The 27,812-nt window shown below is 39.2% G+C and overlaps 3 protein-coding genes across 5 annotated transcripts in view; 2 read left to right on the forward strand and 1 right to left on the reverse strand.

The window, feature by feature from the left end:
• Positions 1-15,950, reverse strand: part of nhlrc2 (NHL repeat containing 2) — a 39,459-nt gene extending 23,509 nt beyond the window's left edge. For both annotated transcript variants that reach the window (XM_007574284.2, XM_007574283.2), the window contains exons 1-3: positions 15,740-15,950; positions 13,598-13,750; positions 8,831-8,880 (exon numbers count right to left, since the gene is read on the reverse strand). In XM_007574284.2, the coding sequence (XP_007574346.1) occupies positions 8,831-8,880; positions 13,598-13,750; positions 15,740-15,902 (366 nt within the window). In that variant the 5' untranslated portion in view covers positions 15,903-15,950. The remainder of the gene's footprint in view (positions 1-8,830; positions 8,881-13,597; positions 13,751-15,739) is intronic.
• Positions 4,425-5,795, forward strand: LOC107833234 (endogenous retrovirus group FC1 Env polyprotein-like). Of its 2 annotated transcripts, none has more exons than XM_016661904.1 (2): positions 4,425-5,620; positions 5,712-5,795. In XM_016661904.1, the coding sequence occupies exon 1, from the start codon at positions 4,449-4,451 to the stop codon at positions 5,607-5,609; it is 1,161 nt and encodes a 386-aa protein (XP_016517390.1). In that variant the 5' UTR covers positions 4,425-4,448; the 3' UTR covers positions 5,610-5,620; positions 5,712-5,795. The 2 variants fall into 2 exon arrangements, with proteins under 2 accessions (XP_016517390.1, XP_016517389.1); XM_016661903.1 differs by having other exon boundaries at positions 4,425-5,614.
• A 279-nt stretch (positions 15,951-16,229) lies between the features above and the next one.
• Positions 16,230-26,873, forward strand: dclre1a (DNA cross-link repair 1A (PSO2 homolog, S. cerevisiae)). The gene is made up of 10 exons (XM_007574285.2): positions 16,230-16,400; positions 16,522-16,930; positions 18,685-19,947; positions 20,987-21,120; positions 22,130-22,248; positions 23,189-23,332; positions 23,404-23,549; positions 24,990-25,144; positions 25,440-25,581; positions 26,399-26,873. The coding sequence occupies exons 1-10, from the start codon at positions 16,356-16,358 to the stop codon at positions 26,563-26,565; spliced, it is 2,724 nt and encodes a 907-aa protein (XP_007574347.1). The 5' UTR covers positions 16,230-16,355; the 3' UTR covers positions 26,566-26,873.
• Positions 26,874-27,812: the final 939 nt, after the last annotated feature.

Here is a 27,812-nt window from a genome sequence, read left to right on the forward strand (position 1 = left end):
GTTCATGACCTGGAAGCCCTGGGTCCTGGCTCTGCGTCCCTATGTCTCGCCGCCTGACCCGCCCCATCTCACCCTCTTCTACGACAGGGAAAACACAGAATGGTACCAGGAAGCCTTCCTTTCCTCTGTGGAGGAAAAAACTTGGGAGGTAAAAATTTCAGATATTTTTGTGGCTCCTGGTGGTGTGGCTGCTGCTGTCTGTCTCACAGAAGAACAATTAAAATGGTATGAAATGTCTGAAGAGGCTGTGCCTCACATCTCTCTCTCTCTGCACCCTGAGCATCAAGCTAAAGAGCTGGGCGGCATGGTTAAGCAGTCTCTCGCAGCAACAGACTGGGTTGTCACCGCGGCACCAGGTTTGTCATTCTCACCCTCTCTTGACACGTATAAAATCAGTTTTTCAAGCTCTGAACAGGTGGAGCTACATCATGAACAGGTGTCCAGACATCACGGTAGGGAAAAATCAGACCACCCTTTAGCGGATCAATTAATCACATCCATGCCCACATCTCTCTGGGCAGAGTCGCCTACAGATGTGGGGCTTGTTTCCTGTTCTCCTATTTCATTTCAGGTGGACTCTGAGAGACCCCTCTGGATTCCTCAGTATCCACACAAACCCGCAGCTGAACAGGGCATCGCAGAGACAATAACAGGACTGATTGAGGCAGGCGTGCTGGAACCCTCACAGTCTGACTGGAACACTCCCATTCTACCGGTGGAGAAAAAAGGTACCGGTAAATACAGAATGGCCCATGACCTGAGAACAGTTAATGCAGTTCTGAAAACACCAACTGTACCGGTACCGAACCCATATGTCTCCATTGCTGCCTTAACTCCCAGTCAGCAGTGGTACACATGTATTGATTTGGCAAATGCATTTTTCTGTCTCCCTCTGGCTGAAAGCTGCAGGGATTATTTCTCTTTCACATACAGGGGACAGCAGTGGCGTTACACCAGGCTGCCACAAGGCTTTGCCCTGTCCCCTGGCCTGTTCAACCAAGTTTTGAAAGATGTCTTGCAGGACTGTCCTCTCCCTCCACAAACGACCCTCATCCAGTATGTGGACGACCTTTTGCTGGCTGCCCCCACCGCGGAGACCTGCGTTAAAGCAACCTCCCTGGTTTTGCAGCACCTACATCAGGCGGGTTTCAAGGTCAGTAAAAACAAATTGCAGATTGCAAGAAAACAGGTTTCTTTTCTGGGCAGAATAATTTCTGCAGGCACAACTAGCATGTCTCCTTCCCACAAGCAGTCCATTCTGCAACATCCTAAACCCTCCAGAGTTAAAGACATGCTCTCTTTTCTGGGGTTAACTGGCTACAGCAGGAGTTACATCCCCTCTTACACTGACCTGACTCAGTCTCTTCGGGCCCTGGTTAAAGAACAAGGCATGCGAAATCTGAACAATCCCCTCATTTGGACAACAGAGGCGGAAAAAGCTTTTATCTCATTAAAACAACACATGGCACTGGCAGCAGAACTCTCCCTCCCAGATTACACCTTGCCGTTTTTTCTTGATGTTTCTGTAACAAAAATGGCTGTTAATGGAGTTTTGTTCCAGAAAAAAGGGGGAGAGAGAAAAGTACTGATGTACTTATCTGTAATGATGGACAACATGGAAAAAAGGCATCCCCCATGTACGCAGCATGCAGCTGGGATAGCCAAACTGATACAAAAAACCGCACATATTGTCATGGGACATGCACTGCAGGTGTTAACTACACACAGCGTGGTGGCATATGTAAACTCACAGAGTTTCACCATGACAGCGTTGAGACAACAAAGGCTTTCCAAAGTTCTGGAAGCTCCAAACATTTCATTCACTCATGAAGGCATAAATATGGCAGACTGTTTTGCAGACGGAGAACCACACGAGTGTGCAGAGTTGGTGGCAAAGTCAGAAAAGGTAAGACCAGACTTGGAAGCAACCCCCTTGATTGGACCAGAGGTGAGACAGTTCTTCACAGATGGTTGTTGTTACAGACACCACACACAAGAACTAAGAGCTGGTTTTGCAGTAGTAGAAAGCACAAAAGCAGGCTTTCACACAAGAAAAGCAGAAAGACTGGAAGGAGCAGCATCTGCACAGAGGGCAGAAATAAAAGCAGTTGCGGAAGCGTTAAAGCTTGCACAAGGGTTACAGGCAAACATATACACAGATTCAGCCTATGTGGCGGGAACAGTCCATGTGGAACTTTGCCAATGGATGAGAGGAGGATTTTTGACTGCAAGTGGGCAACCCATAAAACATGAGCGTGAGATAAAAGAATTGGCAGAAGCATTATTGTTACCAGCAAGAGTAGCAGTCATAAAATGTAAAGGTCATGACCTATCAGACACATTGGTTGCTAAAGGCAACCAGGCAGCCGACAGAGCAGCAAAAATGGCTGCAGGCTACAAAGATTTCATGATGGTGTGTTCCTCTGAGGAGGAATTAAAAGACAAACTGACTCTGGAAGAGGTGAAAAGATGTCAAAAGGGGGCGTCTCCAGAGGAGAAAAACATGTGGAAACACAGAGGGGCCACTGAAACAAATGGATGCTGGAGGGGCCCAGACGGCAGGTTACTTCTGCCCCCTGGGAGGAAACAGGAGCTGTTTCAGGAAGCTCATGGGGTTGGACATGTGGGAATTAAACAGATGCTGTACAACCTCAAAGAATGGTGGCACCCTTACATGATCGACATGGTGGAACATTTTGTGAAAAATTGTGAAATGTGTGGACAGTTCAATCCTAAGAAAACTATGAATCCCCCACAGGGACAGTTTCCTGCACTTACATCTCCAGGGAAAGAAATTGTGTTGGATTTCACAGACATGCTGAACACAGTGCAAGGAAAAAGATATTTGCTGGTGTGTGTTGATGCTTTCACAGGTTGGCCAGAGGCCTGGCCAGCAGCAAAAGAGGACAGTAAAACAGTGATAAAATGCCTGATCAACCACTACATTCCCAGACATGGATTCCCAGAGAGAATCAGGTCAGACAATGGAACACATTTTAAAAATAAGGATCTGCAAACAGTTGAGGCCCACCTTGGCCTCAAACACAGGTTTGGAACAGTCTATCATCCGCAATCTCAAGGGAAGGTGGAAAGAATGAACCAAAACCTGAAAACAAAATTGGCTAAAATCTGTGCACAGACCAAATTAAACTGGGTTGATGCATTACCTCTGGCTTTGATGTCCATCAGGTGCTCGGTCAACTCCGGGACAGGACTGACACCGTACGAGATCACCACTGGACAAAGCTTCCCAGGACCCCGACCGCCAACACAGGATCCAGGTGACCTACAACCTCTAACGAGGAAAGACTATTTTTCTCAGTTACAGACTTTAAAGAAAGAGTGGTGTAGGATCCAAGGAGAACGCACAGAGAGAGGGACTCTCACGGAGCCCACTACCCAGTGGGTGTGGCTAAAAGTCATCAAACGAAAGTGGACGGAACCTAGGTTCACTGGACCTTACCAGGTGCTGGAGAGAACAGCCCACGCAGTAAAACTTAAAACCAAAGGTGACACCTGGTACCATTGGTCACAGTGTGCAGCCGCCCCAGAACCAGCAACGGTAACACACACCTAACATGCCTCCACCCAATCGCATATCCATGCACCGGGTGCTTCAGACACACCCTTGGTACACTGCAGCAGTGTTGGGCACCATAAGCCTGGTGATAACATGGATGGTTTTTGGCTTAGAGTACATACGGGTACATGGCATGAATAACACACAGACGACCCTGACATCACACCGTATAGTACCTAGAGACATCCCTTCACAACATGCGACTGACGGCAGCAAACGTAACTCAGACAACCAACAACCTGTACTGACATTGAACTACTACAAGGGCTCTGACACCGCATTTAAATTGGACCTGTGTGACATTATTGACTGCGGGGGTAATCCATTGGGATGGAAAAGCTGGGAGGTGTATCTGTGTATGAGTCCTAACATTAACAGGTGCTACGAAGCTTGCGAGAATGGGTGGTGTCCTTACTGTCAACTTTGCCCTAGCTGGGACACGGTCACTCATTACACAGGGGATTGGTGGACCCCAACACACTCCCATTTGCCCAGGGCTCAGGTAAATAAGATTTCCTTTTCCAGACTTCATTCACACACAGATAATCCACTCATTTTGGCCTTGCATGACGTACACAAGTCAGTATACGATGGCAATCCTTACCGGATGTACATTGTACTGGGGGTTGAAGCAAGCGGAGGGGACCCCCTAAGGGTCATCTTAATTAAGCTCCTGACACCACCAAAAAACAATTCTGACTCCTCCCCTGAAAGTAATGATTCAGGATTTCTAGATAAGCAAACTGGAAATGTGATTACTTTTGACTACTCTAAATTGACCCCTGCCGACGTGCTAATGCTAGCTACCGGTTATACAGGAACCAATTTATGGTTAGACTGGTTAACAGCAACAGTTCAAGAACAGCATATGTCTAACTGCGTGGCCTGTGCAGCAGGGCGACCTAAAATGTATACTGAACCTGCACCTTTGATTCAATCTGATGATTGGGGCTTTCACTGTATGCTTAGCATGACTAAAATGAAACAACCCTCCGGATGTGAAAACTTAACAGCGTTATTTCCGCCAGTTAACAACAGAACCCGAATGGTCCCAGCTATCCCAGTCAAAGATAATTATGTCTGCTTCAATTTAACAAAAGGTAATGTCCGTGTAGGCCAGATTGATGCGAGCTGGTGTAAAACCACTCTCCCAGGACATTTAATAGGTACATGGGCCAGAGACGGGTTATTCTACCTTTGCGGAGGAAGCAAACTATTTGCGAGACTTGAGCCAACCATGAGAGGGGTCTGTGCCATGGTCCGACTTAAAGCACATGTGATCATGATGGGAGAAAAACAACCGGTGGAGGACAGTATGTCCTCACGTAAAAAGCGCAGCACCTTTGACTTGCAGGCAAACTCACCCACATATATTGACAGCATCGGTGTTCCGCGAGGAGTGCCAGACCGATACAAGCTAGCGGACCAGGTTGCAGCAGGCTTTGAAAGTCTTCTCTTATTTGTAACACCCAACAAAAACGTAGACAGGATCAATTATATTCATTACAAAACGCTCGTGCTCACAAACTTGACTAGAGATGCAGTTGAAGGGTTGGCTGGACAATTAGCCCCCACCTCATTGATGACTGTCCAGAACCGGATAGCAATAGACATGATACTAGCTGAAAAGGGGGGGGTATGTGCGATTTTTGGAGATTTGTGCTGTGTCTTCGTCCCAAACCATACCTCTCCTGATGGCAAGGTGACCAAGGCGTTGGAAGGACTGAAAGCCCTGAGTAAAACCATGCACGAGCACTCTGGAGTGACCAACCCCTTGGATCAATGGTTCACAAACATGTTCGGGAAGTACAAGGACATTATTATCTCTCTACTGATCTCTGCGGCGACTTTCCTTGCCCTCCTGATCACCTGTGGATGCTGCTGTGTCCCCTGTCTGAGGTCCTTGGCGGTGCGGTGCATCACCTCAACCATAGAGAAAGGCAGCAGTAGTGATGGAAATCCACCTGCCTATCAGATGCTTTCCCGGAGACGTGAAAGAACCGTGAACTTCCAGATTTCCAGAGTTTAAGGGCAGTACTAGTATCCAGTGACAAAAGAAAATTTTTCTTTCACTTTAATGTTCTTTATATAATCCATTGATTTCGCTTTTTGTTGTGTTTTTTCCTTGCAGAATGAAGTCCAATCCTTTCTGGGTGTGCCGGGGTGTGAGACTGTGGGCGCCTTCCACGATTGGTGGACCGAGTTACAGCCGAAACGCCACACTGAAGCCTTCCGGGCACTGTCGGGGTTTCCCTATCGGCCGCGCCGGCTCTACATCTGGACACACGCAGAAACTGATTTGACATTGACAGGTCTCACTATAGAGAGACTGCAGTGATTTGATTTCATTACAATTATTAAAGTTTGATCAGAAAACGTTTTTACTTACTTTTAATCCTAGTTTAATCATGCCAGTATATTTTGAGTGTACTGCCTTTAATCCTGATTTATTTTATTGATTTGATGTTTTACGAATGTGTTCATTGTTTTGTGCCTTTCAATGCTCAGAATTCTAAGCTTTTCTTACCATTTCATTCCGTCTAACCTTGCATCCTTTTCGTAGTTCATTGACTTTTACATATTACATAGAAATTTCACTAAGTTTGGTTTATAAGACTAACACCTTGTTTTATGCATTTCCACTTTTACTATATTAAGTTCGAATTCTTGAAGTTCAAGATATTGATCTCACCTTTTATTCTTCTAACAATGTGTTCATTTTTGCATACTACCTAACATTTCACTGATTTTACAAATAATTTTAACCTAACACTTCACTATTGCATTTTTATTAAGTTCCACATATTATCCTAACATTTTGTTCATTTAGCACTTTGGTAGTACTTAACAATTTAGTTCACCTTGTTTTTAATTACTAACAATAAAAAACAAAAAAATATACAAAACCTAACACAAAAATTTTAGACTTTGCTCTTTTGAGTTCATTACCCTTCTGTGGCATGGCGTTGACCTGAGGTGACTAAAGAACAGTATAATTCTAAAATAATAAGACATATGGAGCACTAATTATAATATTTGGTTTCAGAAAATACAATGATTTGATAATGTTCTGGGTGGATGACCATAGACAATGATTAGAATGACAAAAATCACGACAATAAGGATATTGTATAAATGAACAAATAAAAATGATAGCCTAAACAGTCATGCCATGGATGGTCAACTAATATTTCTCTAAAACCTAACACCCTTCAAATATTTTGTTTCCATTTGTGCATTTCTCCAGATTGTAAGGGGGACATTGTGATTTTTTCCACCGCCTGAGAGGCCAGGGGTGCCCTGTCCGTTTTTACCCCCAAACTATGTGATGAAATGAAATGACATGAAATAAAGACATTGGTGGAGGATGTGGGAGGACGAAGCCTCAGGGGGAAGTTTTCCGGAAGGGACAGTGTCTACTCGAGGATGTACAGCCCCCCTCTTTTATTCTTTTCGTTATTTTCCATTTTTTCTTGTTTTGTGTGGTCTCGTTGAGACCAAAAGGGGGAGCTGTTGAGGCGCTTATCAAGGGCAAATACATTCACATGCTTTCACACACTAAATTCCCATATTCTCACACAAAGGCCCTTGTAATTGTAACATCTATAGAAACTCCTCAGACTCCCGTCTCCCAGGAAATAGAAACTTAGTTGATCCAAATGACGTAAGACATCAGATGACCACCAGGTGCATCCGTAGTATAGTAAACGAATCTTCCCGTTTTTGATCAGATGCTGTATAGACTCGGTCACATTCACACCTAGTCTGTAAGGGTAAGCGTCTCCTTTTTTAGCGCTAAAAAAGAATAAAACAAGTAAAGTCTGATTGCTTGTGTTGGCTGATTTTCTGCTCCGTGTGCGGTACAAATTTGATCCATTTTCAACAATACCTTTCATTTGAGAAGATTTATTCAGTGGAGGAAAAAATCCACTGCTCTTAACAAAAACACAGGTGCCACTTATTGGCTCCCCTGCTGTTAATGCTTTGTACACCGATCAGGCACAACATTACGACCACTGACAGGTGAAGTGACAGTACTGATTATCTCCTCATCGTGGCACCCGCTGGTGGGTGGGATATATGAATGCTTTCTCTGGCATTTTCTTTCTCTTTTCAAAGTTGATCTCTTGGAAGCAGGAAAAGTATATAAATTATATTTTCAGCTACATCTTGTAATGTCGCATGTTGAATAGGATTTAGCTCTTAAGACTGATTTGGAAGACGGTTAGTTTCGCTTTAAGTGAAGCATTTTATGTCTTGATTTGCCTAAATTATCCTGATGAAAGACCAAAATATATTAAAATAAACCTTTATGCAGGTATTTAACATATTTTTCATTCATCCCACATTCCAGTATTAATTTTTTTTAATTGGTCTGACAATATTTTCACCTTAAATAGTGTGTTTTCCTTAGCAGTAAGTAGGAAATCATCACAATTAACAAAACTTAAGGCTTGAAAATATCAGTCTGTGCCTAATTAATCTATATTATGTATTTCACATAGTGAATTTACCACAATTTTATTTTTAATTACAGCTATTACTGTCAGTGCAACTTTATGTGAGCAGCCATTTCTTGGATGCAATGTTCAGGGTTTTCCTCAGTGTACTATAAGCCTGGTGGGCCACCAGACTTTACTTGTGTCCCCACCAGGCTTAACAGTGATTTTTTTTTCTTTTTATGTTTTTTAAAAATGTTAGCATTTTTTAAGACTTTATAGTTGGCGTTAAGGTACTAATCTTCGCCCAATCTTTCAATAACACATAATTATCAAGTGATATTTTAAAACTTTCTGTTAACTTTAAACATGTTTTAACCCAAAAACACAACAGGCTGCGAGATGAATGACTGCCCTGGCGCGGAATGTTCTTCTGTCATTCCCATTTTGAAGAGTGGCAGAGCAAAATATGTTTGTGTTACATCATATTTATAGGCAGAGAAACAGGAAGTCATGGATTATCAACTAAAAAGCTATAGATATTGATCAATTTGAAAAAGCAGGAGTTTTTTATTACAAGAAAATCAAAAATGCCAAAAAGTGGAATTTAGTAATAAAAAAAACTAAGATAGGATTTTCTTTCTCCCACTTAATAAATGCACTAAAATTTAAGTTTGTATTTTTCTAAACTTTTTATTGGAGGATTAAGTTACTGTTATGCTAGCTTAACTTATTTTGGCAGTTTTTAAAATGCAGAAAAGCTTTCCCAGACCAGTCAGCCCAAAGACAAACAAACCACAACAACACTTACTTTTTCATTGGGGAATTTGGCAGAGTGCACACCGACAATCACCAGCCCATCTGCGAAAAGGATTAAACAGACAGAGAGAAAATTATACCAACCATAAACAGACATCAGCATGAAAAACAGGGTTCTAAACATAATAAAAGACATGTAGGATGCTTAATACTATCTGATATTTACTACTGATTAATAATAATTTGTAAAAATTAGATTATTGTTGTTTTAATGCTCTGGGATTTTTTTAATCACCATCAAATTTGCTTTCAGACAGCAAGTATCATGATATGATTTGCAACTTGGCCAACAGCAACTGAGAATCAGAGTTTTTGAGGGAAAAACCTTTCTGCGATGTTAAAAATCTTATGGGAGAAACTTCAAAGAACACAAACCAGGTTTCCTTCCAGTTTCTTAATGAGCGCCGGACAATGCACTGAAACATTTTCCTTTTTTGTACAGTTTACTCAAATTCAGAACTTACAGTCCTGTGTGTAAAGACATCTGAAATGTGCCTCACCAGTAGGAGAGTTTTCCTGATCCAAGTGGCAAAAAGTGATAAGATATATTTTTATAGGCATGTGAATCACCTGTAAATGGTAAAAATTTGTCAAATAAAAGACAAATATCACCATGGGGAATAACTTAAATATTGAAAGATTGCAACATGAATAAATTATAACAAGACATTTTCAATATACTTCCTGACATGCTATGGCTAGGAATAGTTGGGACTGAACAGGAAGAAAACATTAACCACTGAGCCATAGAAGGTGTTGTTTGTAAGCATAAAGTTTATCAGGTAACAAGAGTGTTTTACTATTGTCATCTGTTAATGTCGACTGATCACATACAACTCCGGGATGCCTCACTTTTATAAAGCAGGATATTCTGGCAACATGTCAGAGTAATGGTGAGGGAATTATGTTGTCTAACCTGAACACTTCCAATAATTTTTAGCAATTTGTTTTTATTTTTTTCATCAATGCGCTTCACTACAGGCAGACCAGGCTTGTAAAAAACACTTCTCATCAATTTTAGTGTGCCGGTTGGCTAGATCGCCACGCCAATGATCTAAAAATTTCTCTTGATTTCTGATACATGTTGGTATATTTAGACAATCTTCAGTAGGAACAAGAGTTGAATCAAAATAACCAAAAACTGCCACAGGTATAATTGAATAAAATGCACTGTAAAATTCATGTTCCTCTAAATTTGTCTCAAATACGTATTGCAAAAATTTGAATGCATATGAAGTTTTTAAGTCTTTGAGCTATTCTAGGCTTTACAAACCAAAACTTTATGAATCACATGCCCTTTATAAACCCATATTGGTTCAGTTAAGCTGTCTCTTTATTACAGAAATAACTCCCACTGTAAACAGATCCAACAAGCCACTTCCTGAGCAGCTCCAAAGGCTCCACTCACTTCTGTCCCTTACAACCTCTGCCAAACAGTGTAGTACCAGCAACAGATTGTAGTGACAATGGGAGGGTGAGTGAGTGGACTGTGGGAGTGAATGAACTGGGTGGCTCCCACACCTCACCGACCAGAGCTGCAAACAAAATGTACCCGAATCAGTGCCAAAGATAAGAGCAGCGCTGACACTGTGCTCTGAGCGCTGCCAGGCTCACAACTCAATTATAAAACGCCGCCCAATGAGATGATCTTTGAAATTAAGTTTCTGCTGGATTTAAGAAAGTACATTAAAGAATTATATTCCCTTGACATTTAGCAGTTAGTAACATGAATATGTGGCAGTGATATTTATTTTTTGTTCCATACTTAAAATTGAAACAAACAAGTGAGCTTCAGGGGTACTTTTTGTCCTCAATTCACATCAAAACAGAGAAATGTGGGGAAACAGAGGAAAAACATACAAATTCAACATACATTTAATAAAATAATGAAGTTTTGAAAAGATCTGTCCAGATATATGGCTTTAATTGAACATCTGTAACACAAAATAACTATTAGAACTAGTACAGTCGCTACACAACGCTCACACACAAACACCTTAGCAACGATTAACTGTTAGCAACGGTCTTTTTTTTTATCTAACGCACATATCCCAAGAAAATCAACATATAGTCAAACACAGCAGACATTTATCGATATTTTACATAATATGTAAACGATCATCGTGTTGAATTCAGAAAGGAAGCGGGTTTTTTCCAACTACATACACACCGCTTGTTCCTCCACCCGCCTCCGCTCTGAACACGGTTAACAGCGGTTCACGAAGTAAAAGTAACTGATAACGGAAACGGCACTAATACGGAACTCAGTGTGGTAATTGATGCTTAACAGAACCCCATAACATAACATATTATATATTATTAACATCACCAGCTTACCTGTAACACAAAATAACTAGTATTAGAAGTACGGTCGCTACACAACGGTTACACAGAATCGTCATAGCAACGGTTATCCCTTTGCAACGGTGGAGCGATACCGACCCCTACTGGCAGCTATGTGAAATTGTGACAGGCCATAAATAATATGCTCTATTTTTATAGCCAAAATTACAAAATCTTTCTGATCTAACCCCAAGAACACAACGAGTAAATAACACACAAAGACACAAAACAATATAAATTTGCATCGACTATTACGCCAGCGTGGCCTATGTGCCACATAATGCTTCATAGACATTCTCATTAAGTCAGTTTGATCCAAGCACGATGTAGCCATGACCCAAATGTTGTTAAAACTGCTTAGAGATTGAACATACATTTTCTTAACTTTGCAGTACACAATCAAACACACTTTTTGAACCTTCAGCTGTAATACATTTAAATTTAGGATTCAAAACAACAGCAAATATTGCAAAAGGACACAGAAGGTTGCCAGTAGCCGGTTGTTTAAGTTCATTACTATGGGCTGCAGCAAAGTGGGGAGTCATGCATGAGCACTGCAGTAACTTCCACAGCAGCTGGGAATTATTTTTGGTTACCATCTCTTAGCAGCTGAGATAAGGGCCTTCCTGCTCTTGGAGAAAAAGCAGACGGTTTTACTACAGTTCCCCTTCCTAAGTGGGGTTACATATGTAATGCGCCGTGTTGTGTTATGCAGCACAGAACAACATGGAAGCACATTGCTTTATTTAAGGGTTCCTCCACATTTTCCATCAAAAAATTCCTGATTTCTTTTTGGGTACAAGTCAAATTTTAATGCATTTCAATTGATTTTCAGATCATTTTGGTCATGCAAGTAGGAGCATTTAATGCAATTTGATTGAGTTCTTTAAGTAGGGTTAGCATTAAGGTGCGTCAAACCATTAAAAGTTGCAAAACAAATTATAGCATGACAAACAAGACATACAGCACCATAACAACTATTATATTGTAAACAAATGTCATAATTAGTTTATTAGTGAGAAGAATAAGTGATATTGGTTTGAGTAATTGGGCTTTAGAGATCACCTTCCAGATAGAACAATGTGTTTCTGCATATCGAGAAAAGGCCAAAATTTAAAGGAGTCCCCCAAGGCTCAACCTTAGTTCCCATTTTATTTTACATATTTACTAATAATGTTAGAAAGATTATGTATTCTGTTAAATTGCTTATTTATGCAGATAATAGTATATTTCACACAGTTGGCACTGCTTTGTGATCGTATGCAGTACTGTACAGCTTAAGATTGGCTGAATATTATAAGAAAATTAAATAAAACTGAATTATTAGATACTGCTGGACAGAATTATTCTGTAAATATTTGGGTAATTGGTTGGATTTTGACCTTTCCTTTTTGCATATTGAGCATTTAGCTCCCTGAATCAAACACTGTTGACCAAGTGGAGTGTTTTGATGTTTTCATCTCACGCTTACAATAAGATTTGGGAGGAAATTACTTCTTGTTCTAGCGAGTTAACACTGAGCCTGCTTGTGTGGTGCTGAAAACATAAAAATGTGCCCACTGGGATAAATTTAGGGATTTTCAGGGTGAATCAGGGAGAAAATAATTTCAAGAAGGATACTGGCAGAAAGGGAAACATAGGCTCATTACAATAAGAGCAATCTCTGATCCCAGAGAAGTATGACAGATTCTTTAATAAAAAGGTACCTTAAAAAATAAATTTTTAGTTAGTCTAAAAAGTGGCACTCTCAGTAAAAATGGTTGCATTAGGCAATCCATTAGATTGTCCTCTTGGGGATCTGTATTTAAATTAGGCAGCATGTGGCTGTAATTGCACTGCTACTGATAATACTTTGCTTTTTGTTTGATCAACTGTAACAAGCTCATATAAACCTTTGGCATCAAATTCATCCCAGAGGAAATGAAAGGTACATACAATATGACAAGTACTGCATTTCACTAGGAACTATGATGGACAAGGCTAATTTATATCCTACACAATGACAAAACCCAAAATTCCTCTATCGGATGTGCAACTCTTTCGTGTTAGTATTTGCACACGATTTTAAAGATCTGCAAACTGAGTAAGAATGATGAAGCTTGTTGTTGAGGCTGCAGGGTGAGATTATAGTCTTTTTGTGCTGTGGAACAAAATGTGTTTCAAAGAAAAAAACATGAATTTTCATTTATTTTCATCATAATTTCAGTTTTTACATTATCAGGACTCAATTCAATATCCTTTGTGGACAGTATAGTAGGTTTTTATCCTCGTCTTTTATCTACAAGACTGGACGCCCTTCACCCATCCCCACCCGCAAGCGTGCTTGTTGCCATGGTCTACCTTTTCTTACTGTCACAACCACAGTAATAAGCCCTTTTCATGGGCATGCACACACACACACACAGCATGCACAGACCTTCAACAGAGTGTCTCTTCTCCAGCTGGTGCAGGTCAGGGAGGATGTGCATGCAGTTGATGCAGCAGTAAGTGAAGAAGTCCAGCAGCACCACTTTGCCGGCCAGCTCCTTGCTCAAAGACAGAGGCTCTGTAGTGTTCAGCCACTCCAAGCCTGGAGGAAATCATAAGAAACAGTAACGCTTTTGTCTTTTTTTTAGATCGCTTACTACTTGAGCAAAAAATAGATATTTTCACTCTGCATTTAAGTCACATGAGTACATCTCTATTAAAACATTTTTTTTTATTTCTGTAATACGATTTGGATTAATTCACAAAACTGTCAAGGATCCAGTTAGGACTGTTACTTATTTATGGATTCCCAAAGTCACCAAAAATGGCTCAACTTCCCCAAACCTTAAAAGTTTACTCACATAGCAAGAAAAAACAAGTGATACTGCAGGACAATCAAAGCGAAATATTCCCTTTTACACTTAGTGAAACCAGTGACAGCAAGAACTTTTTACCATTTACCTATCTGCTAAGCTCAGTGAGTCAATTAAGTGGAAAAAATAACTAGCATCTTTATTTCTTGAGAGATGGTGGAGCTCATTTGTGCTGAAGATCTCCACCTGCTGGTGTAATGAGATGTTGACAACATGCCGTAATAGTTTATCCCAAATTATTAAGATAAATAATTATTATTCTGGCCTGAAAAATCAACAAGCTGACTTTTATTGGAAACTAAATTCATTTAAAAATAAAACTCAAAACCAATCACAGGAAAAAACATACTAAAATGGACGTAAATTTATTTTCTACTCATTAAAACCTGACTGGCTGTCATTTACCAGTATGCAACCCAAAGGTGGTAGGAAGGGCTGGGACCAGTTTTCAAGCCTTTGTTGACTAATTTCAAATGTTTTTGGACCTCTTCCCCAAACATTAAAAACAATCATACTCATAAAAGCCGACAGTACATTGCAAATCAAGAGTCAAATATGGAAGATTCAAAATAACGTTAGTTCATTTCCTGAATGTGTTGCCACTTCCTATTTATCACAAGTTCGAAAACAACTTGACCGCAGGAAACTACAAGCCTCACAAAAGTTTTCATACCCTCTGAAGCTTGCAAACCACAACGTTTGCAAGAATATAAATGTGATGTTGAAGTGTTTGGCTTTCAATTTTCCTAGGGGAGGTGCAGTTCAGGTGTGATAACATGTCAACATGACAACTATTAGTCATGCACTGCAAAAATTTGGCCTTTCAGGAGAAGCGGCAAGAAGATAGCCATTGTTGAAAGAAATTCCTGTTTCTACATGTTTGATATGTCCAAGTAGGGGACAAAGAATACCTGTAGAAGTAGGTGATTTGGTTAAATGTAACCAAAACTGAACTTTTTGGCCACAAGGTATTTTGTGGTGGAGAACCAACACCAACCCATGAAACATTATAGCAGCAGCATCCTGGAAGATGGATGGAAAAGCCCGGAAGAAAATCTGCAAAGGGCTTTAAAAGCGTTTTGACTGGGATGAAGATTTACCTTCTAGCAATGAAAATACCTTTTATTTTGGGATATCGGAGTGAAGTGGGCTGTTTGCAGTTTTACACCACACTTTTCAGATATTCTTGTATAACATTGTGTTGATTTAACAAATAATAGCTCAAAAAAGACGTGGAAGTTTAATGAAATTTGAAACAGCTGTTACCATGAATACTTTGCAAGACACCATCTATGGGCGTCAACAGCCATACACAGTTGACAACCCTATAATGATTATGATGTCAAACCAACACAAAGCAGCTGATCCGAATTTGGTCAAAGTTTAGTTGTTGTTTTTTTTTTTTGTTATTGTTCTGTTTTTTTTTTGTTTTTTGTCGCTGCTTTTCTTATATTACTGGCAAGAGATAAGAATCCCAAACAGCTGCTAAAAACTGGTGTTTAGATTGCATTTAAGCTCCTTCAAAACCATGTTGGGAAATAGCTATGAAACTGTTGTTGAAAGCCAGGCAGAAAAAGGAGATGGTAATTTGAAAATAAGGTGCATTTATTTCATCAAAACGATTAGAATCGTAAGAAAAAATACTTGTTAAATTCCTGTCAAACTGTTCTGAAGGGAGGAGATTTGCTAAGGAAGCTAAAGCTGCAACATGATCTAACCTGTCTGAAAATCCGGTATCTTCAGGTCTTCCCTCTCGTCTATCTTTTTCAAATACTGGTAGACGAGATCTTCCTTTTCTTGTTGTGTTGTGGCATCATCTAAAGCGTAATCGAGCTGACTTTGAATGGGAAACAGTCTAACGAGGCTGCTGTGGGACGCCATGATTGCACCAAAAACTACAACAATAATGACTGGCAGCGTCTGTAGTTCCTTAAGGCAACAATAACCAATCACAACAGCCGCGTGGCCAAACCGACCAATAGGAGTGACGTTGTAGATTCGCAACGTTCATTTCAGCAGAAAGATAAAATACGACACTTTATAAAATGACTTTTTTGTTGAAATTCAGAAATGACATAAGCTTTAAAGTAATTTCTGTATTATCTGATTTTTTTTAGATGTTCTACTAAAGATTTTTAAGCATTTTAGCGTGCTTAAAAATGTAGAAAGTGTGGCTCTTTTTTGTCGTACTATGTTTACTTAGTTCATCGTTGTGTTGTGGCGGTAAGGTAAGGATAGCTAACAGTTACATACAGCAGAACACGAACAAAATATGTGAAAATATTTTCGAAAACGTGATGAATATTCTACAAAGTCAGTTATTCGGTTAGTGAAATGTCTACAAGGGATATCTACACGACAAATATCCAATACTTACAGGTTTGGTGTCACTTTTGCTTCTGAAGAGGAATGTTACCAAACGTTGTTAGTTCTTGTGTAATAACCTGTGTTTTAAGGTGACACTTGTAAGCTAAGTTCGCTGCTGCTCCAAATGTCACAGAAGGATGACTCCGAAAATGACATTTGGGAATATAAACCCCTGGAGAAGAAGAGAAAGAGCAATAAATCGCTGTGGATTTCCAAAAGAAGATGTACTGCCAGGAAAACGTCAAAGAAGGACAGCTCTCCCTCTCTCAGGTCAAAAGAGAAGAGTACAAAACCCAAAACATCTGAAAGTGGAGACTCCTCTGCTGTTGGGGAGGCTGTTGAAAGCAAACTTTTATTATCAAATGAATTACCCGTCAAGTGTTCTGCTACAGAGGTAATCCAAAGTGACAGCAATGCAGCCGAGAGGCAGATGTCTGAAGACTTCTGTCCCATCTGTCAGATGCCTTTCCACATTCTGGTTGTACAGTCTCAGAGATGGCATGTTGCTGAATGTCTCGACAACCCCAGGGACAAATGCACAGGTAAATATCCACCATGTAGTTCCTCTGTCCTGCAAAACTCATTTAACTTCTTCACATTTTGCCACTTTACAACCACAAACTTCACCCTCCACAACATGTTCAAAGTTTATACATACTTTTGCAGTAAACTGTACATATGACACTAAACTGACTAGTCATGTAGTCATTGTATAATTAATTTATTAATCTCCAAATGGGGAATAGCTGCTGCAATATAATATTTCAGGGTTTCCCCAGTGTATTATAAGCCTGACGGCCCGCCAGGCTTATAATAAGAAATTAGCATTGCTTATTTATTTAAGTTTTTTTAATGTTTGCATTTTTTAAAGATTTTATAGTTAGTCTTCAGGTATTAATCTTTCAATTTTTTAGTACCACATAATTATCAAGGGATATTTTCAAATTTCCTGTCAACTTTAAACATTTTTTAACTCAGAAATACAGCAGGTCATTGGATGAATGGTTGCCCTAGTGCCCAACCACCAGGCTTTACAAGTTTTCTGAGGGAAACCTGGTATTTCAACATCATTTTATTATTTCTTTGGAAAGTTGTTATTGTAAAGAAATGTAATCGGATGCTCTAGTTAGATACAATTTTGTGTGTTGTAGAGTAACCTTGGAAAACCTCAGGTAAAAATGTTGCAGAAACCCTCCAGTGCCCCTTAAAACAAACAAAATCTTGTCTGATAATTAGTTTTTATTCCCCACTTGATGTAACTGTGTTGGACAGATGACTTTGACCAGACTGATTTATTGTGTTTGCCCTTCTGAGCTCCTTTATTGTCTCTTATCAAACACTTAAGTGCTTGCTCAGGTTGAGAAAATGCTGCAAAGTCAATGACTCGATGCAATCAACTGGAGGCCTATTGGGAGATTACATTTCACAGGTTTCCTTTTAAAGCCTATTTAAATAAATTTGTCATCAAGTCACATTTAGAGTTTACAATCTTTTGCAAATTCTGTTTCTGAAATGTTTTGAGAAATTAAAGTATTCAATTAAAAATAGGTGATTTTTGATTGAAATTTTTCTTTTTAAATCTAAAATTATTTATGCCATATAGAAAAAGAGCTTTGAATCATTGCTTTTTGTTAACATCATTTATTGATCTAGTGTCCTGACCCCATAACAAAGGAAAATAGAGGTGGGTCTGGTTTCCTTTCAGTGTCAGCTCAGATTAGGGAAGCACAATATTAGATTTTTGGTCAATATCTAATATGCTGATATACTAAAATTCATTTCTCCGATGACAGATACCAATATTTTTCTGTTATATCTACTTACTGAACTATATGGTTTTCTCTACTCTAGTTAAACAGGAGTCAATTTAGCCTGCTACTAAATCCAAATCCTAAAAAGGAGGCTGAAAATGATGTAACACTTTTGTTTAATGTCAAATTTATTCATGATATTTGCTCTCTAAGACAATGACAACACTCAAGCAGTACAAATTTGACATTGTGCTGTGCTGCAGGCATCTGGTTAGTCATATAAAAACAACGCCTTTTATATCGGTGAGTTGTTTTGACGGAATGGCCGATATTAAATTTTGCAGCTAATATCGGCCGATACCGATACCATGGCGATAATATCGTGCATCCTTAGCTCAGATTTGTTATGTGGGATATAAAAAGTGAGATATTCAGCTTGTTGATTTAATGGCACAACACTAGATAGAATATAATTTAACCACAATCAGAAAACCGTGGTGAATAAAATAACCTAAGTTTGATTGATTTTTGTTCCCTCTTTCCAGAATGTCCAGATGGCCTCCTGTGCTCCTCCACCATTCCAAACCATTACAAGAAGTTCAACCACACGCTTCTCGCTGAAACCCGTGCAAACGGCAACGCCGCAGCCCCCAGTCTGTCCTTGCAAACAGAGACCAGCGGAGAAGCAAATCTCCAAAACATTCAGAACAATGAGGCGCTCAGCTTTCCATTAGCTCGCTCTCAGGGGACGACTTCCTTTCCTTCTTCCTTTTCCAGTCTGAATCACACTCCAACACCTCCGACAAAACCTAGAAATGGCCTTCTGTTGCTGCGTTCTCCTGGGCCTGATGACTTTAAGAAAAAGAAAGGCTGGCTGGGGAATAATAATAATAATAAAGCTCAGAAGCCAGTTGGTGAGATTTCATCCACTCCTGTCAAGGAGATTCTATCAGATCGAGCTTGTGAAGTTTCAACAGAGACGCAGACGTCTCTCAAAGATGATGATGATGACGATGGGATCTCCTACTCTCCGCTGTCTGAGCTCCCTGCAGAGACTGAAATGAACTGCAGAAAGTCTCTTTTTCTTAACGAGAGCTCTGGTAATGAACACTCAGTGATTCTGTTCAACGACAGCTTTTCCAGTGAAGATGAAATCCTGGCTGAATTCATAGACAAGAACTGTGATGAAGGTGCAGCGTTTGATGATCCCTCCTCTTCCTCCTCGTCTCAGCTGGATCCAGTTTCTTCATTAGCACCTACTAATCAGCAGGCTGCAGAAATTCCTCGTGTATCTAAGAGGGAAATCAGCAGCTTTCAGTCTCCACAGAGTGCTGTTTTAGAGCGACTAAGAGAAACTATTTGCTCAGAGGGTCACAGCAGTCAGAAACTTAATTCTGCTCAAGTGTCTTCATCACAGGATCCGTTTGGGCCAAATTATCAAAACATGCTGCCTCAGAAAGGCCAAAGCAAGGCAGTCCAGGGTTCTGGACTCAAGCAGACTGACATCGGGGTGTTTTTTGGTCTCAAACCGCTCAAGGAGACGGACAATAAAAGTTTACAAAGCAACCTGGAGGCGTCCTCTGTTCCAGCGTCTGATAAGAACCCGGGACGGCACAGACAAAAGAAAAGAAAAGCTGACCCAGAGGCGGCGCCGGCAGCAGCAGCGGCGGCGTTCGGAAATGACTCAGTCGGCGCTCAAGGTGACGCAGGTAGAGGAGGGAACAGAGGATGGAGACGAAGGTGGAACAGAGTAAATGCTGACGGAGAAGTGCAGCTGCCACGTTGTCCGTTTTATAAGAAGATTCCAGGTCAGTAAGCAAAGTTAGAAAATCATTAAATCATTTATTTTAGTTAAAAAATGACAATATAGATGAATTACAGTTTCGCGGTGATATATTTTAAATGCATCTTGAAGGTATTTTTGATTTTTGTGGCTTACAGTTGATACTGACTTAAAATTCAGCTTTTCAGATTATTAAATGATGTAAAACAAAAAAAACTTTCAATGATAAAAGATCACAGTAGTGTTACATTCTTATCTTTTTACTTTATTCTGCTATTTCTTGTTTTCTATATTTTCTTATCTCACTCAAAGCACTTTTACTGGTTTTTGTAAAGGGCTGTACAAATAAATGTATTTTAGTGGTCCAGAGGTGAAACATATTTCCAATTAATAAAATGGATAAAACTGGATTTTTTTATTTTATTTTTGAACCTGTTGGTTCACATTGCTATGTCTAATCATTAGAAAGTTGAGTGGAAGGAAAAAGTTGGGGAATTGTGATGCAAGGCCCATTTGAATTTTGGTTTATGCATAACTGCTCCACGCCCTGAAGCAATGCTTCATTATATAATGATATATACAGCCATGGAATGAATTAAGAGCCCACTACTGCACTGAACCTCATTATAAACCTCCTGGTTATTCCACCAAATATTGATTCCTGAGTTAAAACATGAATATTGTTGTTTCTAAATGAATATGAACTGGTTTTCTTTGCATTATGAGGTCTGAATGCACTGCATCTTTTCGTTATTTTTGACCATTTCTCATTTTCTGCAAATGCATACAAAATCTTTGCTTGGAATTTCGGACACATGCTGTCAGTAGTTTATAGAATAAAATAACAGTATTAATTTTACTCAAACATATACATATAAAGAGTAAAATCAGAGAAACTTGTATTAAGTGGTCTCTTAATTTTTTACAGAGCTATGCATTACTCTGTGTAATGAATTGAATTATGGAAATAAACCTTTTAGGGATAAACTAATGTAACTGTGCATAATGTCTTGATTGAGGGGGAAAAAATTAAAATTCTGTGGTTTGACGTAAAATGTTCTCAGGTACGAAGTTTGTGGTCGACGCGTTCCGTTACGGCGAGATCGAGGGCATAACCTCGTACTTCCTGACACATTTCCACTCGGACCATTACGACGGGCTGACCAGAACCTCCACGTTTCCAATCTACTGTAACAGAGTAAGTCCAGCAGCGACACACCAGCAGCTCCTCCCGTTTACCCCTCCTGATGCCTCGATCTGTTTTCCAGTGGTTAAATTTATCTGTGGCTGTTCAGCAGTGAGTCATGATGTCATGTCACTCATTTCAAGCTGTTAGATATCCGTCTGCACGAGGCTTCAACGCTCTCCTGGGACAAAAGACGGTTGAAATAAAGTGTCATTTTTTATTCATCTTCACTTGTTTGGGCAGAGAATACAATTCGCTTGATACACTCTTTGTCTGGAGTCGCTCAGAGTAATGAAAAATCTGCTTGTAGTCGCAGCAATAAAAACTGTTAATGAATTCAGTTACATTTTAAAAACCTGTAATTCTTTTTTTTGGCCTCGTTAGTCGTGCAGAAAAAACGCACGACTGACTATATTTTGCTGCAGTTCACATGTAAAATAAATATTGCTGAAAACTAAAATCATGTTTTGAAGCATAAAAAGAAAAAATACAAATTACTGGATCTGTCATGTAATATTTAAGGAAAGCCCATATTAAAGTCAGCGGTACTGCAAATTTTCAGTATTTTTTTTAATCGATTTTATTCTGATTAATTGAAAAAATTTGCCCCATTTGCTGATTTTTCATTTAATCAATTAAGTTTTTTTTCTATACAGTATTCAAAAGGCATTAAGAGGAACATAAATACCGAGATTCTTTTTAAAATTAGAAATTAAAAATGTTATTTATGTCTTATTGTTTACGAAGGTGTATAAAAATGCAGTAATAATTTTCCTTTTGTGAATTTGAACCAGGTGAAGCTAAAAATATGCAACTTTTGGGGGAAAGATTTTTACTGACAAATGCAATTTTTTTATCCTGAATGCAAAATGTTTGTGTACCTCCTAATCTGAGTCCTTTCATAAAACACAGTGGTTAATTGGTTATTTTTTTTTATCAGTAATTTTAATTTTGGCCAGAACAAGATCACATTCTTGTCTGGTTGCCAAGGTAACCGTCAGATTTGACTGCTTCCTGTCAGATCACGGGGAACCTGGTGAAGAGCAAGCTTCGGGTGGCGGAGCAGTTCGTCCACATCCTGCCCATGAACGCCGAGGTCACCGTGGAGGGAGTCAGGGTCGTCCTCCTGGACGCCAACCAGTGAGTCAACGGGCAGAACTCGCTGGGTTTTATAGGGTCCGTACGGGAGATTGGAACCCTGGAAAACGCTTGAATTTCAATGAGGCGTTTTCAAGGTTTGGAAAGCGCTTGGTTTCTGTTTAAAGTCCTTCATTTTTGTATTATAGTGCCAGGTGTTTTTATAACCCTCATTAATAGATGCACTTTTCTTTCTCACTGTTTGACGTTAAATTGCATTAAGATTTTCTTGTTTTAGGAAAGTTTGAACTATTAAAATTATTTCTATTTGGTAAATACCAGAAAACATATTTTTTCTTTTTTATAATTTGAGAAGAAATTAGATTGTGAATAAATATTCATTACATTGAAGCAATTTCTCAAAGACTTATTGATCTGCGTAAATGAGATCAAGTTTGGCTTGATTGAAATGGCGTGATCTTTTTTTATATCAAATTAGGCATTTAAAAACATAACATTTTACATTAATGACAGTAATTGATGATATTATTGTGAATTTAAACTTCAGGGCATAGAGCAGTTATATATAGACCAAAACTCTTGCACAGGCATACTTTTTCCTTCCACTCAACTTTCTTGGATATAGCATAGTTAACCAACAGCTTAAAAAAAGTCCAGTGTAGACTAGTTCATTTGTGTTATCTCCAAAGTGTGGTGCTGGTGAAGTTTGAAAACTCGACTTGATCGCGATCAGAAAAATATTTACTAGTCTTTAAAATTCCAATGATGACAATTGTGGTCAATCCACATTTTCCAAATATTAGTTTCTTCTTAAGACACAAATCCATCTGTCCATCCTTCCATGTTTTTGTCCATCCACTCCTCCCTTCATCCATCTGGTTTGTAGTCTATTCATCCGTCCGAACATTGTAGAAATATCAGTGGTGAGCTCACTGAACTTTACGTAAAATCGATTTCAAGCTTTCCGTCTTTGTTCCTTCAGTTGTCCAGGAGCTGCAATGCTGCTGTTCTTCTTGCCCGATGGACAGACGGTTCTCCACACCGGTGACTTCAGGGCCAACCCCTCCATGGAGACGTATCCCGAGCTGCTCCACTGCCGCGTTCAGACTCTCTACCTGGACACGACGTCAGTATCTGAACGTACTCTGTGGTTTTCTGTTACTTTGAGCAGGTTTTAATGGCTGCTTGTCGTTGTAGCTACTGCAGCCCCGAGTACACGTTTCCCAGGCAGCAGGAAGTCGTCAGCTTTGCAGCCAGCAGGGCCTTTGAGTTGGTGACTCTGCACCCGCGAACGCTGGTGGTGTGTGGATCCTACTCTGTGGGGAAAGAAAAGGTCTTCTTGGGTACGTGGCTTGGGATCTTCTTTAAGAATTTATATGACCTCTATCTCAAATGCAATATGACCATAAACCTGAAGAAGGAGGAATAAACTAACACAACTCCTGAATATAAATTAGACTATTACTTTAATTTCACTCTTAAATTAATAAACGCCCTGCTGTTGGTGTGAACATGTGGACATGCAGCGCAACCATATCTAAACCAAACAGGGTTTTTTTTTTTTCCCACAGCCTTGATTCGCTTTCATCCTGCTGAAATGTCACCTGTTATTAAATCTATATTGAAACACGACTGTAGAGACACAGGATTTTGGGAATTGTCTGTGAGGAAAGTAATAAATACGTGCTGTCCTCTGCTGACATGTAGAAAATGGGCTGCAGCTGCTTTCTATAGAAATTTACTTGAATCTTTTCTTAAATCAAAAATATGTCAGAAAGCTCTGCATGATGAGTCTTTTTATTGAACTATTCCTCTTTTATTACCAAAAAGACCATTATTCTTCTGTTTATATGATGTGACAACTAACAATTGTTTTGGTTATCAAATAGTCGATTAATTGGATAAAAAAATTAACATTCTGTAGATTTTTTTGTTCAACCACTTAAGCCTGGTTTTATACACTATATTAGAAATGCATTAAAAGATAAAAAGTAATAATTTCCACTTTTATACGAGAACGTTTTAATGTATTAGTTTTGTTATATATTTAGCTTTTTACTGAAATTGACCAGTTGAAGATAAAAAAAAATTTATATACATTTACATATATATTATGCAAATGTATATATTTGTACAGCTTTTGCCAAATTACTGTTTAATTGCATTTTCATTTTGTCTGTAAACTCCAGTTAATTATTAATTGGTTACTAAATTAATTGACAATTATTTCAGCAATTGATTTATCGTTAGATTAACTGTTTCAGCTCTAGAATAATGTGAGCGTTAAAAATTACCCATTTGTATTTTACACGTTCATAACGTGCGACAATAACTTGGGGAGAAACATTTTGCTGCTTCATTAGGATTTTATGTGACAAACACAAAAAGCTGCATAATAATTAAGAGGAAGGAAATCTAAAAAGTGTGGCATGCTTTTGCATTCAGCCTCAGATATCCTTGAATGTGTGTTTAATTTAACCCATAATACAAATGCAGCTGGTTTGTAACAATCAGTTAAAGGTGTCATGAAGAACAAGAGCTTAATCTTTCACTGAGCATTAAAAAAAGTAAGACCCAACTCTGTTCATTCCTTGTATTTGTAGCAGTTAAAAGAGCAGGCGACCATTAAAATGCTAAAGTTTCTGGTCGTATAACATGAATGTTCAAGAGGTATGAACACTTTTGCATCGCCTGCTCCACGTTCCTTTTGCAGTGTGTTTCTGCAAAGGTAGTGTGAGGTAAAATCTGGTGCTTGCACAGCTGACGTTGTGATTTATTTGCAGCGCTGGCAGAGGTCTTGGGGTCAAAAGTGTGCCTCTCCAGGGACAAATACAACACCATGTGCTGCCTGGAGTCTCAGCAAATCAAGGAGCGCATAACCACCGACTGGAAGGCAGCCCAGGTTCACGTGCTTCCCATGATGCAGCTCTCCTTCAAAGTGGGTGCAGCAGGGCTTGGTTTTTATATCGTTTTCATTTCCATGCAAACATTAACCTTCATATTAAAGTTTGTGATGAGCAAAATTACCAATATTTCTGCAAAACATTGTTTCTAGTGAGATTTAAATTTGCAGTCCTGGAGGTTTCACACGACTGGTTGCAGAAAAGCCGCCTAATGTTGGGTTTTAAAGTGTCTGCAGAGCTGATGTTTGCAATAATGCTGCATCCTCAGCTTTAAATTTTAAGACTTTCTAATGCACTTTTTCTTTTTTTTTTATGTTACCGTCTCTGCAGAAGCTGCAGGATCACCTGGCACGCTTTTCAGCACAGTATGATCGACTGGTAGCCTTCAAGCCCACCGGCTGGACCTTCAGCGAGCAGGTGGAGTCGGTGGAAGACATCCAGCCACAGATCAGCGGCAACATCTCCCTTTACGGTTAGTAGAAATGCTTAACAGAACAGATTCAGGTTTAGATGTTATGGAAATGTTTGTTTTAATTCAGAGAGAGCAGGGTAAAACATCAGACTGTTCTTCATGCTCCAAATTCTGACAAAAAACTTGTGCTGTGTTCAAACAAAAATGAGAATGTGACTGAATTGCTTTGACTTGGCCTACAGTGCCCTCTACGGGGGATGAAACCAAACGAGACTTCATCATAATCAGGCTGCATCTTCATCCATTTTCAGCACAGCTGGAGTGCCGTCTCGCTCGAAACCCCAGCGGTGAAATTAGTTGTGACTTGATTTTCATTAGTACGTAAATCCAGCTTTCCTTACAGTTTTATCTCTGAAGTTCTGGACAGATCCATCAACATCAGAGCCATCTGCCATGTAACCTACAACCACCAGCTGGAAGCTTTTGCCACCAATTTTAGCTTTTCACTCCTTCCACTTTGTGTCACTGACAGATGCTAATTTTCCCTCCTCTTCTTCTCTGGGCTCCTTTTCAGCTGCATCTCGTCAGAGGAGACCTCATGTTAACTTGTAAGATGGTTGAAGGCACGATAGTGTCGCAGTTTTTTATTTTAGAGGACAAAGGGATCCTTTTATTGGATTTTCCACTGAAATAACTCAAGCATGTGGTGCCTCAAGATTTCGCCGTCGTCTCCATTTATTGTCATATTTCATAACATCTGGCTTCATGTCAGATTTTTATCTCAGCTGTAATTGCTCCTCTGTTTACAGAAGGAGTACTATAGAATGGATGTCAAAATAAACCCTGAGGATAACAGATGTTCCCATTTCTGTGACAGGAATCCCATACAGTGAACACAGCAGCTTCCTGGAGCTGAAGCGTTTCGTCCAGTGGCTCAAGCCTCTGAAGATCATCCCCACTGTGAATGTTGGCAGCTGGTCAAGCAGGAAGGCAATGGAGAAATGTTTCAGCGAGTGGCTCTCGGAAGCTAGAGCTAAACTCTGAAATGGGGCGCTGATTTTGAGAACTCCTCTGAAGCTCCAGTTTTAGTTTTTGAAAGTGGCTTTAACACTAATATGCAAATTCTGACTCTGAAAGGATAAATATGCACTCTTGGACCCGTTTATTGAATAAAACTTCAATTACATGCTGCCTCTGTTGCACAAACATGTTTACAGTGAAACTGAAGGTATTTTACCTCCTGCATTATCTGTTGTGACCACATTCCCTTTATGTATTGAGTCAACATGCTGCTTTTTAAACTGTACGTTTTTTATATTTTTATTCTAAAATAAAAACTTAAATATTCTTTAGATCCTTGGCTTGTTTATCTCATTTGTACCAGTTTAGAATATTATAAATTCATGCCTTTCAATATAATTCCTGTAATTATTGATATGTAATCTAATCTGTGCCAACATTTGCAGCACTGGCTTTGAAAATGCTAAGTTGTTTTGAAGTGTGGTGTCGGATCTTTTTGGTTTTTATCTCCAAGGCACCAGAGGTGCTCTGTAAAGATGGAGCGCTCTCGAATTAAAGCTAGATTTTCAGTCATGGTATAATCTATCATTGGGGGTGGGGGAGGAAATCTTCTGGATGACCTTGGGAGAGTCAAAAGAATCTTATAAAAATGTTTTAAAAGGTTTTCAAACTGCACATTTCCTTTACATATTGAAATGGGTGTATTTTCAAAAGAGGAGGTTATTGATCTATGTGGGTAATTGAATGGAAAGGGGTCCAAAACTTTTAAATGGCATTTATTTTTCTGGTTTTGACCCTCTACAAAAATGGGGTAAAAGGTCTCAGAAAATAGTTTGAGTACATAAACCTAAACGTCATGAAATGCCATTTCATCAGACACGAATAGATAAAATGTTCTGTCCAAATGTTTGTTTTTAAAGCCACAAATAATGGCTACAATAAAACTTAATATTAAATCAGCTCCACTTTTATCTTTTTTTTTTTTTTTTCCAATTACGGAGGTTAAATGCTAGTTTGTGGATAGCCTATAGCAATTTCAGCTAACAAAGAACCCAAAAAAAGCACATAGGAACAACAAAACAATAGAGAATGTGAATAGAGAATCTGTTAAGATAATCTGCTATAAGATTGTATTTTTTATATAAAGAGTTCCTAATAAAGTTGATTGTTTCAGGGGAAGATTAGTGTTCACACACAAGCTAGCATTAGCACAGCTGCGTCACTGACGGTTTAAAAAATCTAAAATATTACAGATACAAATGAAAACTGCT

Source organism: Poecilia formosa, unplaced genomic scaffold (genome assembly GCF_000485575.1).
Source record: "Poecilia formosa unplaced genomic scaffold, Poecilia_formosa-5.1.2 Scaffold348, whole genome shotgun sequence".
In the NCBI taxonomy this organism is placed as follows: domain Eukaryota; kingdom Metazoa; phylum Chordata; class Actinopteri; order Cyprinodontiformes; family Poeciliidae; genus Poecilia; species Poecilia formosa.